The 12919-nt window shown below is 43.5% G+C and overlaps 1 protein-coding gene across 1 annotated transcript in view; it reads left to right on the top strand.

Moving 5' to 3' along the window:
- Positions 1 to 108: 108 nt before the first annotated feature.
- The window catches only part of LOC111146565 (phosphatidylserine synthase 1), a 62705-nt gene continuing 49894 nt past the window's right edge, over positions 109 to 12919 (top strand). The window contains exons 1-2 of the mRNA XM_022502157.1: positions 109 to 402; positions 12702 to 12793. Of these exons, the coding sequence (XP_022357865.1) occupies positions 224 to 402; positions 12702 to 12793 (271 nt within the window). The 5' untranslated portion in view covers positions 109 to 223. The remainder of the gene's footprint in view (positions 403 to 12701; positions 12794 to 12919) is intronic.

Here is a 12919-nt window from a genome sequence, read left to right as displayed (position 1 = left end):
CGCGGCGGCAAGGCCGGCGGCGCCCCCCCTCCGCTCGAGGCTGCGTTGGCGGCGCCGCGACCCCGCCCTCCCGCGCCGGTCCTTCCCTCGGCTTCCAGCCTGTGCTCGGCTCCAGACCCGGCCCCGCCGTCCGGCTGCTCGCCCGCAGCGGCTCGTCACCTCCGGGGTCCCAGCCTCCACGGGCCGGGACCGCCGCCGCCGCCGCAGGACGGGGAGGCGGGCCATGGCGTCCTGTGTGGGGAGTCGGACCCTGAGCAAAGATGATGTGAACTACAAGATGCATTTCCGGATGATCAACGAGCAGCAAGTGGAGGACATCACCATCGACTTCTTCTACCGGCCGCACACCATCACCCTGCTCAGCTTCACCATCGTCAGCCTCATGTACTTCGCCTTCACCCGGTGAGACGGGCCGGGCCGCGTGGAGGGAGCGCCCTTGGGCGAAGGGAAGGGGCTGGCGGGAGGCTGTGAAGAGCGTGGGCCGGTGGAGCTCTGGATGAGGAATCGGGCTGGCTGTTCCACGCACACACTCGCAGACCTACCGCCCATCAGCTCCTCCACCCGCGCGGTGTCTCACAGCACACCTAGCTTCCTGCCCTAGAGCTCTTCGAGACCGGCATTCGCCCCTACCCTCCAACCCCCACCCTCAACCCCCACCCTGTGCTACCTCCTCCCATACAGCGATTCGGGCCACACCAGGAGCACTCGAGGGTCAGCTAGCGCGATGCCCACCTATCCTGTCCTACTGAGCGTCGCTCCCCAAACACATCACGACGCGGCCTCCTCCTCTCCAGCCCTCATCCCTACCGAGCACACCGTATGAATCATCTCCTATGCACCACTTTCAGCACAGACCGCTACACGCTGAAAGCACCCCGGTCCACAGCGTTTCCACGCACCCTACACAGGCCCAGGCCACAACCAGCACCCTTCCTGTGGATCTCCTTCAGTATTCACGGCCGGCCATGCCCAAAATGCACATGTGAGTTGCACTACACTACATGTTTTTCCCATGCAGCCCCTCCGGTATGCGTGGCACACAAACCATCTAGCATGACCCGTCCCCCAGCCTCAAACAGGACCACAACACAAATGATGTAGGTAGATGTCAAAGCTGATCCTTCCTCTCCCAACACAGCTACCTACCACATCTTGTGCACACTGCTACACAATGAGATATTGTCAAGCAATTGTAGTGGTGCCTGGTGCATAGTATATGCTGTGGAAGTGATAAATAAAACACATAAACCTCAGCATAGCACAACTCTCTTTTCTCCCTGAACACACACACACACACACACACTCGCACTCGCTCAAAGCTCTTCTGATATATACTGTGCATAGAAGCTATCCAGCCCAACTCTTGATACCTACATCATATAACTAGTCACTGAACATGTGGCCCCTCACCCCCAACCCAGGGAAATATCCGCCCCCCCCCCCCGGTTCAGAATGACGTGCACACCATGGGTCCTACTTACAAGGATTCTTTTTTTTTTTTTTCTTTTCTGAATAAACTTCTTTAAAGGAAAGGCATGCCTACCACACTCTTGCTTAAAAGATTAACCCAGAGAGGTGTAGTTTTGGAGCTAGACTGTTGGCTTCAAATGTCTGTTTGCCCATGGTTGAGTTCCTTCCCCTTTCTCTGAGCCTCAGGATCCGCCCTTGTAAAATGGAGATAAAATATGTACTTACCTCATACGGATTTATGAGTAATAAATGAGTATGTGTGAATGCACTTAGCAGAGTACCTCATTCACAATGCACAGTTAATGTCAGTGACTTCTCTCCGTGTTTTTATCCAGCAATCAATCTCGTTCCAGGTCAGCAGAAAATGTGTAGAAGTATACTGAGTGGTCCCAAGCATTGGAACTTCTGGAATTTCGTGGGTGGGGATTAAGGACGCTAGATGTGTTATGACACATGGGACAGCATTGTACAACAGAGAATGAACTGTCCCCTGTATAAATGCTTGTGTGTGCACATTTCATGCAAGAGATACAATACGTACACATGCCCACGTGCACACAAGGAAGTGACAGGGGTGCCTCCATTGGGAATCACTGCCATCTTTCAGATTTTTGTAAAACTAAGTATCTTCCCACAACACACTTGTTTCTTAACCTCCACAATCCATTTGACTCTTGGGTCTCATTTTGTGTTTATCTGTGTGCATAAACCTACCTTAAACTGTAAGGCATGTGTAACAATTACTTGTAATGATTAAGGGATACAACCACTATAATTGTAAAGTCTTCAGCTAATTCTATGCAGTGGGACTAGACCAGACCTTTCCATAGAATCTAACTAAGAACATATTCTAGCCCGGGAGGAAAAGCATTCTTGTCTCTAATAATGGTTACTCTCAAATACTTCATTTGTCATGTCATCTGATTTTACCACCTAATAGCAATGTGGCCACTTCATTTTGCTAAGCCTCAGTTTCCTTATTTATATGTAAAATGGAAATATTTATTAATACCCTATTGGATTATCTGTCAAGATTCAGTTCATTTTTTTTTAGATAATCTGTGTTTAGATAAGTGCATGCCAAATATTGAGTGCTCAGTAAACATTAGCCATAACTATTACATCGTTTCATTGTATGCTAATGTCTTCTAAATTATATTTGTGAAGGAGTGAGGATGAAGTGTGCTCTGTTATTAAGAAAAAGGATGAAGGCATTGAAATAGTAGACACTGCTTTGCTTGGGTAACATATATGTCTGTTTAGTATTAATTTCGGTTTAACTTCATCTCCCGTGTGGGTTGACAGTGATGGAATTAGTGCAGGGAGTTTCTTTGGAAATAAGAAAAGTAATTATGGTATTTTATTCTAAATGATGAGAAAAAGAATGAGCCGTTTGTTTCAGCCTTTTATCTTTCATATTATCTAGACCCTCTAAGAATAGATCTCTCTTCCTCTTTTCTAATACAGAAATTCACATTCTTTTGTAATTTCCCTTTTACAGCATATTCTGCCAAAGCAGTCGATAAATTGCTGCAGGGAATATGAATTTTAACAGCTTGTCAGAAGTAATAGAAAAGGCATAATCTGAACCTCAGTCTATGGCCTTTTCCAAAAATAATAATCATTTTATTTCTTCCAATAGTTTCATAAAGAGAAACCGTATATTGAAGAACTCATAAGTAACAAGTTTCACCTTGTATAAAATCATAAGCCCCATTAATGCAGATGGTACTTACTACCTCTTACTCATTTTTGTAATGATTTGTGACCCTTTAAAGTGGGGCATTACAGTGATCGTTCTATCTTTCTCTGTAAAGGTGGAAAGTAATGACTTCTTAAATGAAAATTATTCATTCTGTCCTCTTTTGTAATGATTGTCTCCAGCACTTTATACTTATACCAGGATTTTAGTTGGATGACTATTCAGTACAGTTCCTTCAGGGAAAGCGGGGAAAATGTGTCTTTCAAAGACACGTGATATAAAAGAACAGGAGATTGAATACTTTTGGGGTGCCGATGACCAGGAGGTGAGCCACGGTAGCTGGGTCCGGTCCTATGCTTCAGAGACACAGCGAGAATTTAGGATCATGCAGGAATAGATACCACACATGGAAGTCTGAGATGGGTTTGGATTTGTCAAGTAGTTCTTTTGTTAAATAGCAACTAGGCCAACTCACTGTTAAATCATAGTGTTTAAATCTCCTGTCTCTCTCACTGTCATTAAAGGTAAACCCGGGGGCGCCTGGGTGGCTCAGTGGGGTAAGCCTCTGCCTTCGGCTCAGGTCAGGGTCTTGGGGTCCTGGGATCGAGTCCCGCATCTGGCTCTCTGCTCAGCAGGGAGCCTGCTTCCCCCTTGCTCTCTGCCTGCCTCTTTGCTTACTTGTGATCTCTCTCTCTGTCAAATAAATAAATAAGATCTTAAAAAAAAAAAAAAAACAGATAAAGCCAGATGCCATCAAATCATTCTCCCCAAGCTCATTTTGCCACATTTGAGAAGTTTTCTTTTACGATAAATGCTTTGGCATAGGTCTTGGAAGTTCGTTCAGCCAAAGTGGGGCAAGGAGAACGTTTGTCTCAAGTTCAGAGTAGAATTACTGAGGTGCTTCGTGTTTATTCTGCTTGCAGAGATTGTCAAACTTGGACATAGTGCATGGCCCACATGGCAAAAGCTCGAACATCAGATATGAAAACACCCAGATCTGCTAAGTCCCCTTCACAGCAGCCCACCCTCTCCTTAAGAGGCACTTGGCAGTAAGACTGTGGAATCTGTCTCTCTTGTCCAGTCGTCACTACCTTCCTGCAGCTTGCTGTCCCCAAGTCCTTCTCAGTCTGTTGGTGCTGGCTCTCTCCTTGATGGAGACTCAGGAGACAGGAGGGCAGGGACGTGGACAGACTTTTGGTTGATTTGTTCTTCTTTACTTCCTAAGAATGGTTTTTATTTCATTTCCCTGAGTGGGCTTGGAGCTCCAGTTCTTCCTCAGGTCCCCAAGCCTTACTTAGTTCTGCCTTCTTTGTTACCCCTCTCATGGAGACCTGCCAGCTTTCCCCTTTCTTTCCCCTTTAGCCCATATAAATCCCATTAGAAAATGTCTCCTGATACTGCTGATTCAGTTGTCTTGGTTCTGTTTCCTTTATGTACATCATGTTCTTTCTCTCCCATTAACAGAAGACCTGGATGTCCTTGTTCCCTGACACCAGCTCTGTTAAGTGATGGCCCACAGCGGCTGTGTGCTGGGGTTCAACCAGCCCTGGGGGGGAACAGAGCACACTGTCAGGAGGTGCCCTCTGATGAGGTCCAGTTACCAGAGATATCACGTTTCTCTTTCCTACTTCCTATTTGAATCATATTTCTCCTTGGATTTCAGTAAGCATCTTCTATATCCTTTCTTATATTTACATCTGCTGTCTTAGCTCCCTAATACGATTATAAGCTTGTTGGAGGGGAAAATGTATCCTCTATTTCTTTGGGGTCTTCTGTAGGAACTAGGTTCCTGGGTGACCTCAGATGTTTATTTGGTTTAAATGCTGCCTTACCTGAGAGGGATTGCATGCTACCAATTGCTACCTGGTGTTTAGCATTTTAGCTAGAAATCTGTTACCAAGGGTCATTCAATGAGTCTTTTGATAATAATCTTCAGATTTTTAGCCTCAGATTTTTGTAGAGAAGCTAGCAGTTTTCTTAGTCTCCCTGAATCCAGAAACCGAGACTTATCTGGTCAGCCACGACTGCTTCCCGAGCCCTTGGCCCTGGCATCCTGTTTAATTCAGTTCATCTATTCGAAAGTCCAGGTGTGTGTTCACTTGGAATAGACCTGGTCTATCTTCACCAGGTCTCACTGGGACTTCCCAGCTCTCAGAGCTGTTCTCCTCTCCCCAGGCCCAGGCCTTGGCTCAGCAATCCCCTTATCCTTTGGGGCAGAATGCTCCCAAACCTTTACTCCACCTCCCTCCCATCTGTCTTCCACACTGCTGCCCTCATGACCTTCTAAGACAAAGTTGTGACCCCATCTTTCCCTGCATACAGTCTGTCACTGCATCCACATCACCTGTAGGGGATGCTGGCTGGACTCTGAGGTTTTCATTGTGGGGGATTCTGCTTCTCTAGCCTTGACCCCCCGACACTTGCACACAGGGCACACAACAGGCCCAGTTGGCTCACCAACCCCACACCCAGTGCCAGGCTGGTGGTTCTCTGCTCCTGGGGAGCACCTCCTGGAGACTTCTCTCTAACCACGAGCCCATGGCATCGTCCACAGTCACCTGGATGATGAGCCCCTTCCTGGACCTTTCTCGGTTGTTTGAGGAAGACATGTTTATATACTTCCAAATATCTTTTATTCTTCTATGCCTCTTACTGGCATTATAATATTTGTTACTATATTGATTTCTTGAGGCCAAATACCTTAATCATCCCAAGATACACACCCAGTAAATGCTAAATGCATCAGATACCAGAAATCATTTATCCAATAAAAACTTTAAAAAACCACTCTTCTCCTTTAGTTGACGGATCTAAGTTACAGTTCTTGACAGTGACTGTAACTCACTGTAAAATGGAATGAATGTAGCCTTTAAAGACAATACCAAAGCTAGTCAACATCGATCCACTTTGTAACCTGGGACTAGGTGTTCCATTGGGACAGAGGATCCTTATCAGGGACCTTATCAACATGACCCTACCTGTGTGTCTCAATTTCAAGGACTCCTATTAAAGGGATGGGAAGGAGAAGATTAGGGGAGGGAGGACAACCCCTTGCTTGGTAAAAGGTTCCTGTCTGCCTGGCCCTGAGGGGGAAGCCTTGTCGAGGGGGCATGTGGACATGTGAGCAAGTGCGTGGAGTTTGCTTCAGTTTCCTGCAGTTGGCCTCCCCCACTGCCTGTAGTCAGACACTCAACTGACACAGAATCTGAGTCCAGAATTTTTTCCGGGTGCAGTTTTTTTAGTTCAGGACTTTCCTTCCACTTTCCTGCTTTTAGAACATTCTCTGTTCTCTGGACAGTTAGTTCCTTATACTGGTTGGAACAACATTCGACAGAAGGAGTTGAACTGTTAGACTATTTGACTGGCCATCCCCACTGGGACCGGAAAGCCACTGTTGGTGCCCTCTGTGGGCTCAGGCTGTGGTTCACCCTCACGTGACCTCTGAGTCGCTGGGCCTGCTCAGCCATAGCATCTCGCTCATTCCGACGCCCACCGTATTGAGAAAGCCTGCTGTGTGCCAAGGATTGTGCTGGGCGCCGGAGGTAGCTCAGAGGAATGAGATGGGACCTGTGCCCTCTGGAGCTTAAATTACAATTTTATTGTTATCTGTCCATTCAGTATTTTCACTATGTGTAGTCACGGCTACCCCCACACACTTCCCGAGCACCTCCTAAATTTGGCAGAGAGGGAAAAGGACTTCGCCTGCCCCCCCACCCCACCCCCAGCTAGTCTGTCTGTATCATTTTGTTAAATGTAGCAGTCTTGACCTAGAGCCAGTGTTCCAGAAGCCTTGGCTCCTCTTTCCACTCAGCCTCTTATTTATGTGTAACTGTGGGCCAGAGAAAGCCAAGAGCTTTATCTCCCTCATCCTTCGTGGCAAGATAATCCTCCTCCACAGAACTGTGGGGCAGTTAAAATAAAATGCCAGCTGCGGAAGTTACTTGGCAAATTCAGAGCACCAGAAGAGGAGACATTTGTGGCCATGGCTGCAGTAGACCTTGGGAGGAAGTCAGGGCTGTGGTCAAGGTTGTCAGAGCTGGGCGAGCTGGCAGGGTGGGGTGCGGGCAGGAGCGTTGATGCATTTCATTCTCTCTGTGCATCCACCTCTTGTAAGGGACCTGTCTAGCTGTGGCGGGAACACCCATGCCACTCCCAAGCCGCGTGTGGGGCTGGGCGCTGATGGTGCTCACGTTCCTTACGCTCACCTGCTCGCCCTCCCATCTTTGATCATAGAAGTCTGATCTTGACTGTGTATTTTCCATTTAAGAACACTGCTGTCTGTCTTTGATAGACCTCCCCCACCCCCCAAATAGATAAAAAACTACCAACTTTCAGACCCCACTGCTGCTTTTTTTCAGGTTTAGTCAGCCTTTTTTTTCCCTACTGAAACTAAGCCATCTGTTTGATCCTTTCTAATAAAATCGGTCAGTATTTTTACAAAATTGCAGTTTCCTTGGTTTTATGTCTTTTTTTAATAGCTGACCTTAAGTTTTTTATACATTTAATGTTGAGGTATATTTTCAAGCATTTTTGACTAGTGAGTGAATCTTAAATAGAGACTGGTTTGCTATTGCCCTTGGTTTAAGTCAAGTTTTAATTAACTGTTTTGAAAAGAGTTATGTATCACATTGCTTGAAAGCCAAGATATACCTAAGGGTATGGGGAGAAAAGGTATGGGGAGAGAAGTCTCGCTCCCGCTCGCGCCCCCCACCCCCTTAGAGGAAACCAGTGTTGGCACTTCTTGGGTAGATTTCCAGAAACACAGTGTGCATACACATGCCTACTTTTTTGAGCAGAATATTTGCTTCCTATGCGCACTGTTCTACAACTTGCTTTATCTCACCATGTCTCTTATTCTGTAGCAGTCAACTTAAAAAGATCTTCGTTCTTTTTCTGGTTGCCTAGTATTCCATTATGAATAAATAAACTCTGTAATTTATTTCATCAGTTCCCATTCAGTGGACATTGATTTAGCTTGTTTCCGCTAATACATATAATGCCCCAGTGCACAACTTTGTACCCATGCGATTTTCTGTAAATGAGGGTATATTTGTGGCATAAGTTCCCATTCGTAGAATTGCTGAGTCACAGGGTATGTGCATTCATAAAGTTAATATATTGCCAAATTGCCCTACATTAAGGTGGTTACAATTTATATTACCCCTGGCAATGTGAGAGACTACCTGTTTGTGTTTTTCTTCATATCCTCTCCAGCTCAGTCATTCAATTTTTACCTTTGTCATAGGCACATTTAAAAAATGATCTCCCGGTGTTGTTTTAATTTGTCTCTTACCACGGGTGAAATTGAGCATCTTTTCACTTGCCCGAGAGCCACTGGATTTCCTGCTCTGAACTGTCTCTTCATATCCTTCAACCATTTTTCTGTTTTTTTTTTTTTCTTTGTCCATTTGTTGTTCTTTCTATTAATTGGTTTTGCGATGAGTGCTTTGTGTATTTGGGAAGTTTATCACTTGTCCTTTACTGATTTCTTTGTTGTGCAGATTAACCAGCTTTTTTTCCTTAGTGATTTCTGGATTGTGTCATACTGTAGGAAGGTCCCTACTCTGGAATTCGTGTGTTTTGGTTTTGGTTCTTTAATTCATTCATTGTTTCTTCCAGAACGGTTCTGGGTCTTTGTTTTAGGGTTTGGGGTTTGGGGGTTTTTTTGTTGCTGTTGTTGTTACTGGTTTTTTTTTTTTTTACTTTTATTCTTTGAATCATCCAGAATATATTTTAATATAAAGGATGAGTTACAGAATCAACCTTTTCCCAGGCAACAGTTAATTTATTTCAGCCTTGCTTTTATTTTATTTGTAACATACAGGTGTGTGCCCTGTCAAACTCTCTTATACCATCCCTGTACATCTAACATGAGTCAGATAGATTTAGGATGACATAATTTTTGTAGGAGACAGCTTGGCATAGGGAAAGCTCGTCATCTTCAGAGCCTAAGAGACCTGGTTTCAAATGGGAACTCTGCAACCTCTTAGGTATGTAGGCTTGGGCAAATTAAAATTATGTAACCTTTCTGAGCCTTTGTTGCCTCATTTGTAAAATATGGTTGATAGTACCCCATTTCATAGATGGGTTGTGACAGTTAGAGATGATGTTTAGAAACTGCCTGTCCTGTGCCTGGTACACAGTAAATACTTGATAATGGAGAGCTGTTATTATTGTCATTATTGTTACCAATATGGGTAGTGTGATACTGGCTTGAATGAAGACATTGTGTCCCTCCAGTCCCTGTGTGTAGCCATTCTTCAATAAAAGTGCCTCGTGGAAATTGGATATAGGGCTTCCCTGCCTAAGCCAAAAGCCATGGCAGGTGCCCTAGTAAATGATTGGGCCAGCATTTTCAGGGCCGTGTTCATAACCTCTGGGCAGATGTTTGATTGTTGGAGTGTACATTAAAATATGATTGCACTTTGCTGCAAGAGGAAGTTCGTCTGATCGTGTAGTTTGGTTTTATAGGCAGATCTATGAAGTTAACTGTGAAGCATTGTTTCCTCACCATTAGTGTTAGTGCTCTTGAGCCAGATGATGATTTAAAGAATGGGATCTGTATGCTTTCTTACCTCGGAGCCTTGTGTTAAGTCCTGTTATAAATCTGGAAATTACGTAATTGGGTGCAGTTACCTGAACAGAAGTTGTTATCTAAGTTAACTTCTCATTTGAAGCCCAATACCCGAGGACCTCGTCTTTAACTGGGTAATTGATTACTGTGTCATTCCACACCTCTTCATGTATGCCGATGCTCAAGATTTTTTAATATGTTAACTTGATTTTCCTGTAAGGTTTTTTTTTTTAACCTCTTTCTTTTCCTCTAGTAATGTTTAATCTTAATTTAATATCTGTCTTTTGAAAGACCTTTCGCTGCAGTCCTTGCGCACATAAAAACTCAACATCCAAAAATCAATTTTAAAATTATTGCTACTAGTCTCATTATGTCTGAATATCTCCTTCCGTTCTGTTCTCCTGTTTTCTGTCTTCTGATCCTGCACCTTTTTAAACTGAAATGCTGGACTTCCCTCTCTCAAGCTTCTTAATAATTGTCAATAATTCAGAAAATGTTACTGTCTGAGACTTCTGTTTTCCCTCTTTTGCTTGCTTCTCTTGAGTCCCAAGGATGTTACTAGACTTTCCTCTTTTTTTTTTTTTTTTAATATAAATTGTCAGAAGCTAATTTTTCTCTGCCATCAGTGTTAAGAAAATTTCCGTTTGGGAAATTTTACATGGTTTTATACAATAGATTTTCTTCCTAATCAGTAATCAGTCCGCAAATATCCATTGAGGGCTTATTGTGTGCCAGCCTTTGAGGATATCTTGAGTGAATAATGCCCTACCTTCAGGACTTTATTTTCTATATTTATTTTGTTTTGGCAGGAGAGGAGGGGAGAAGGCGGGGTGGAGAGAGAGTCTTAAGCAAGTCCATGCCCAACGTGGAGCCAATGTGGGGCTCAATCTCACAACCCTGAGATCATGACCTGGGCTGAAATCAAGAGTTGGATACTAAACCGAGTGAGCCACCCACGTGCTTCAGGAGTGTACCTTCTATATTGAAGACAGATAACGTATCAACTAACAAATGGGATCATTTCAATTATTAAGGTTATAAAGGAGATAAATAGAGCACTATATTAGAAGTGACCAGGCACAGAGGGAGCAAACTCATCCCCTTTCTTTATAGTTCTTTTGCTTCTGGTCTGACTGTAAATCTTGTATTCTGTTTTCTCATGATTTTTCTTTTAGTGCTGTTTTCTGGTGCTTTCTTATTACCCAACATTTTGCCCTTTTCATTCATCCCTTAGATGACCAACTGCCCATTTTTTTTTTTTTAAGATTTTATTTATTTATTTGACAGATACAGATAGGCAGGCAGAGAGAGGAGGAAGCAGGCTCCCTGCTGAGCAGAGAGCCCGATGCGGGGCTCGATCCCAGGACCCTGAGATCATGACCTGAGCTGAAGGCAGAGGCTTTAACCCACTGAGCCACCCAGGCACCCCAACCAACTGCCCATTTTTAAGAACTAATAGATAATCTCATTGCATTGTGCTTTTCTTCCTTATAATCTTATGCTTTCTTTCTGACTTCTAAAAATTTCTTTGCCACGGTGTACATGATAAAGGTTATCTTTAGTCATTCTTGAAATCAAAAGACATTTCTCCAAAATAAACCTTACTTTTTGACATCCTGTGTGTGTGTGTATAAATTATACATATATATATATAATATATATATATTAATTATATATATATATAAAATTTTTTTGAAGAAGAATAAGAAAAGTGATTTTCAAATGTTTGTCTCAGTGGAATGTGTGTCAGTATGTAAGGATGCCAACTGCATTTCTCCTAAGACTGGATTTTACTATAAGAATGTTATTTTAGGGGTGCCTGGGTGGCTCAGTGGGTTAAGCCGCTGCCTTCGGCTCAGGTCATGATCTCAGGGTCCTGGGATCGAGTCCCACATCGGGCTCTCTGCTCAGCAGGGAGCCTGCTTCCCTCTCTCTCTCTGCCTGCCTCTCTGTCTACTTGTGATCTCTGTCTGTCAAATAAAAACTACCCTATGACCCAGCAATTGCACTGCTGGGTATTTACCCTAAAGATACAAACGTAGTGATCCGAAGGGGCACGTGCACCCGAATGTTTATAGCAGCAATGTCTACAATAGCCAAACTATGGAAAGAACCTAGATGTCCATCAACAGACGAATGGATAAAGAAGATCTGGTATATATACACAATGGAATACTATGCAGCCATCAAAAGAAATGAAATCTTGCCATTTGCGACGACGTGGATGGAACTAGAGGGTATCATGCTTAGCGAAATCAGTCAATCGGAGAAAGACAACTATCATATGATCTCCCTGATATGAGGGAGAGGAGATGCAACATGGTGGGTTAAGGGGGTAGGAGAAGAGTAAATGAAACAAGATGGGATTGGGAGGGAGACAAACCATAAGTGACTCTTAATCTCACAAAACAAACTGAGGGTTAATGGGGGGAGGGGAGTTGGGGGGGTGGGATTATGGACATTAGGGAGGGTGTGTGCTATGGTGAGTGCTGTGAAGTGTGTAAACCTGGCGATTCACAGACCTGTACCCCTGGGGATAAAAATATATTATATGTTTATAAAAAATAAAATTAGAAAAAAAATAGATTTGTCAGGAACAATAATGAAAAAAAAATTGAAATTATACCTTAGCTACTCTTTTTCAAGAAGATATTTTTTGTCTTGTAACAATACATCATGACAATATTTCCATGTAAATAACTGTATTTCTACATTATCAATTGTCATGGCTCAAAGCACTTAACAATAAACATTTAACAGCAAAAAAAAAAAAATCTTTAAAAAAAATGTTATTTTAGGAAAGGACAGTGAGGAGTAAGTAGCGTGTGTGTAAAGACTTTGCTTGCAAAATGAAGTTAACAATCTTTGGTTTTTAGAACATGGAACTCTTATGCCTTCTGGATTAACTGTTTAGGTCTGAAAATGAATACTCAGTGTTTTCTTTTCTGTTTTCAGGGATGACTCTGTCCCAGAGGACAACATCTGGAGGGGGATCCTCTCTGTCATTTTCTTCTTCCTTATCATCAGTGTGTTAGCTTTTCCCAATGGTAAGTGATGTCACGCTTTACCACATTTCTTCTGTGCATTGTGCCCTTTTGGTGTTTTTTGAGAGGCCTGCCATCTAGAAGATGAAACCAGAAGATGGGAATAAAAACCTAATCTGTGGTGGTTGG

The sequence above is a fragment of the Enhydra lutris genome, unplaced genomic scaffold, assembly GCF_002288905.1.
Source record: "Enhydra lutris kenyoni isolate GAN:26980312 unplaced genomic scaffold, ASM228890v2 scaffoldscaffold14, whole genome shotgun sequence".
Classification (NCBI taxonomy): Eukaryota; Metazoa; Chordata; class Mammalia; order Carnivora; family Mustelidae; genus Enhydra; species Enhydra lutris.
This window is presented reverse-complemented; position numbering and strand designations above follow the sequence as displayed.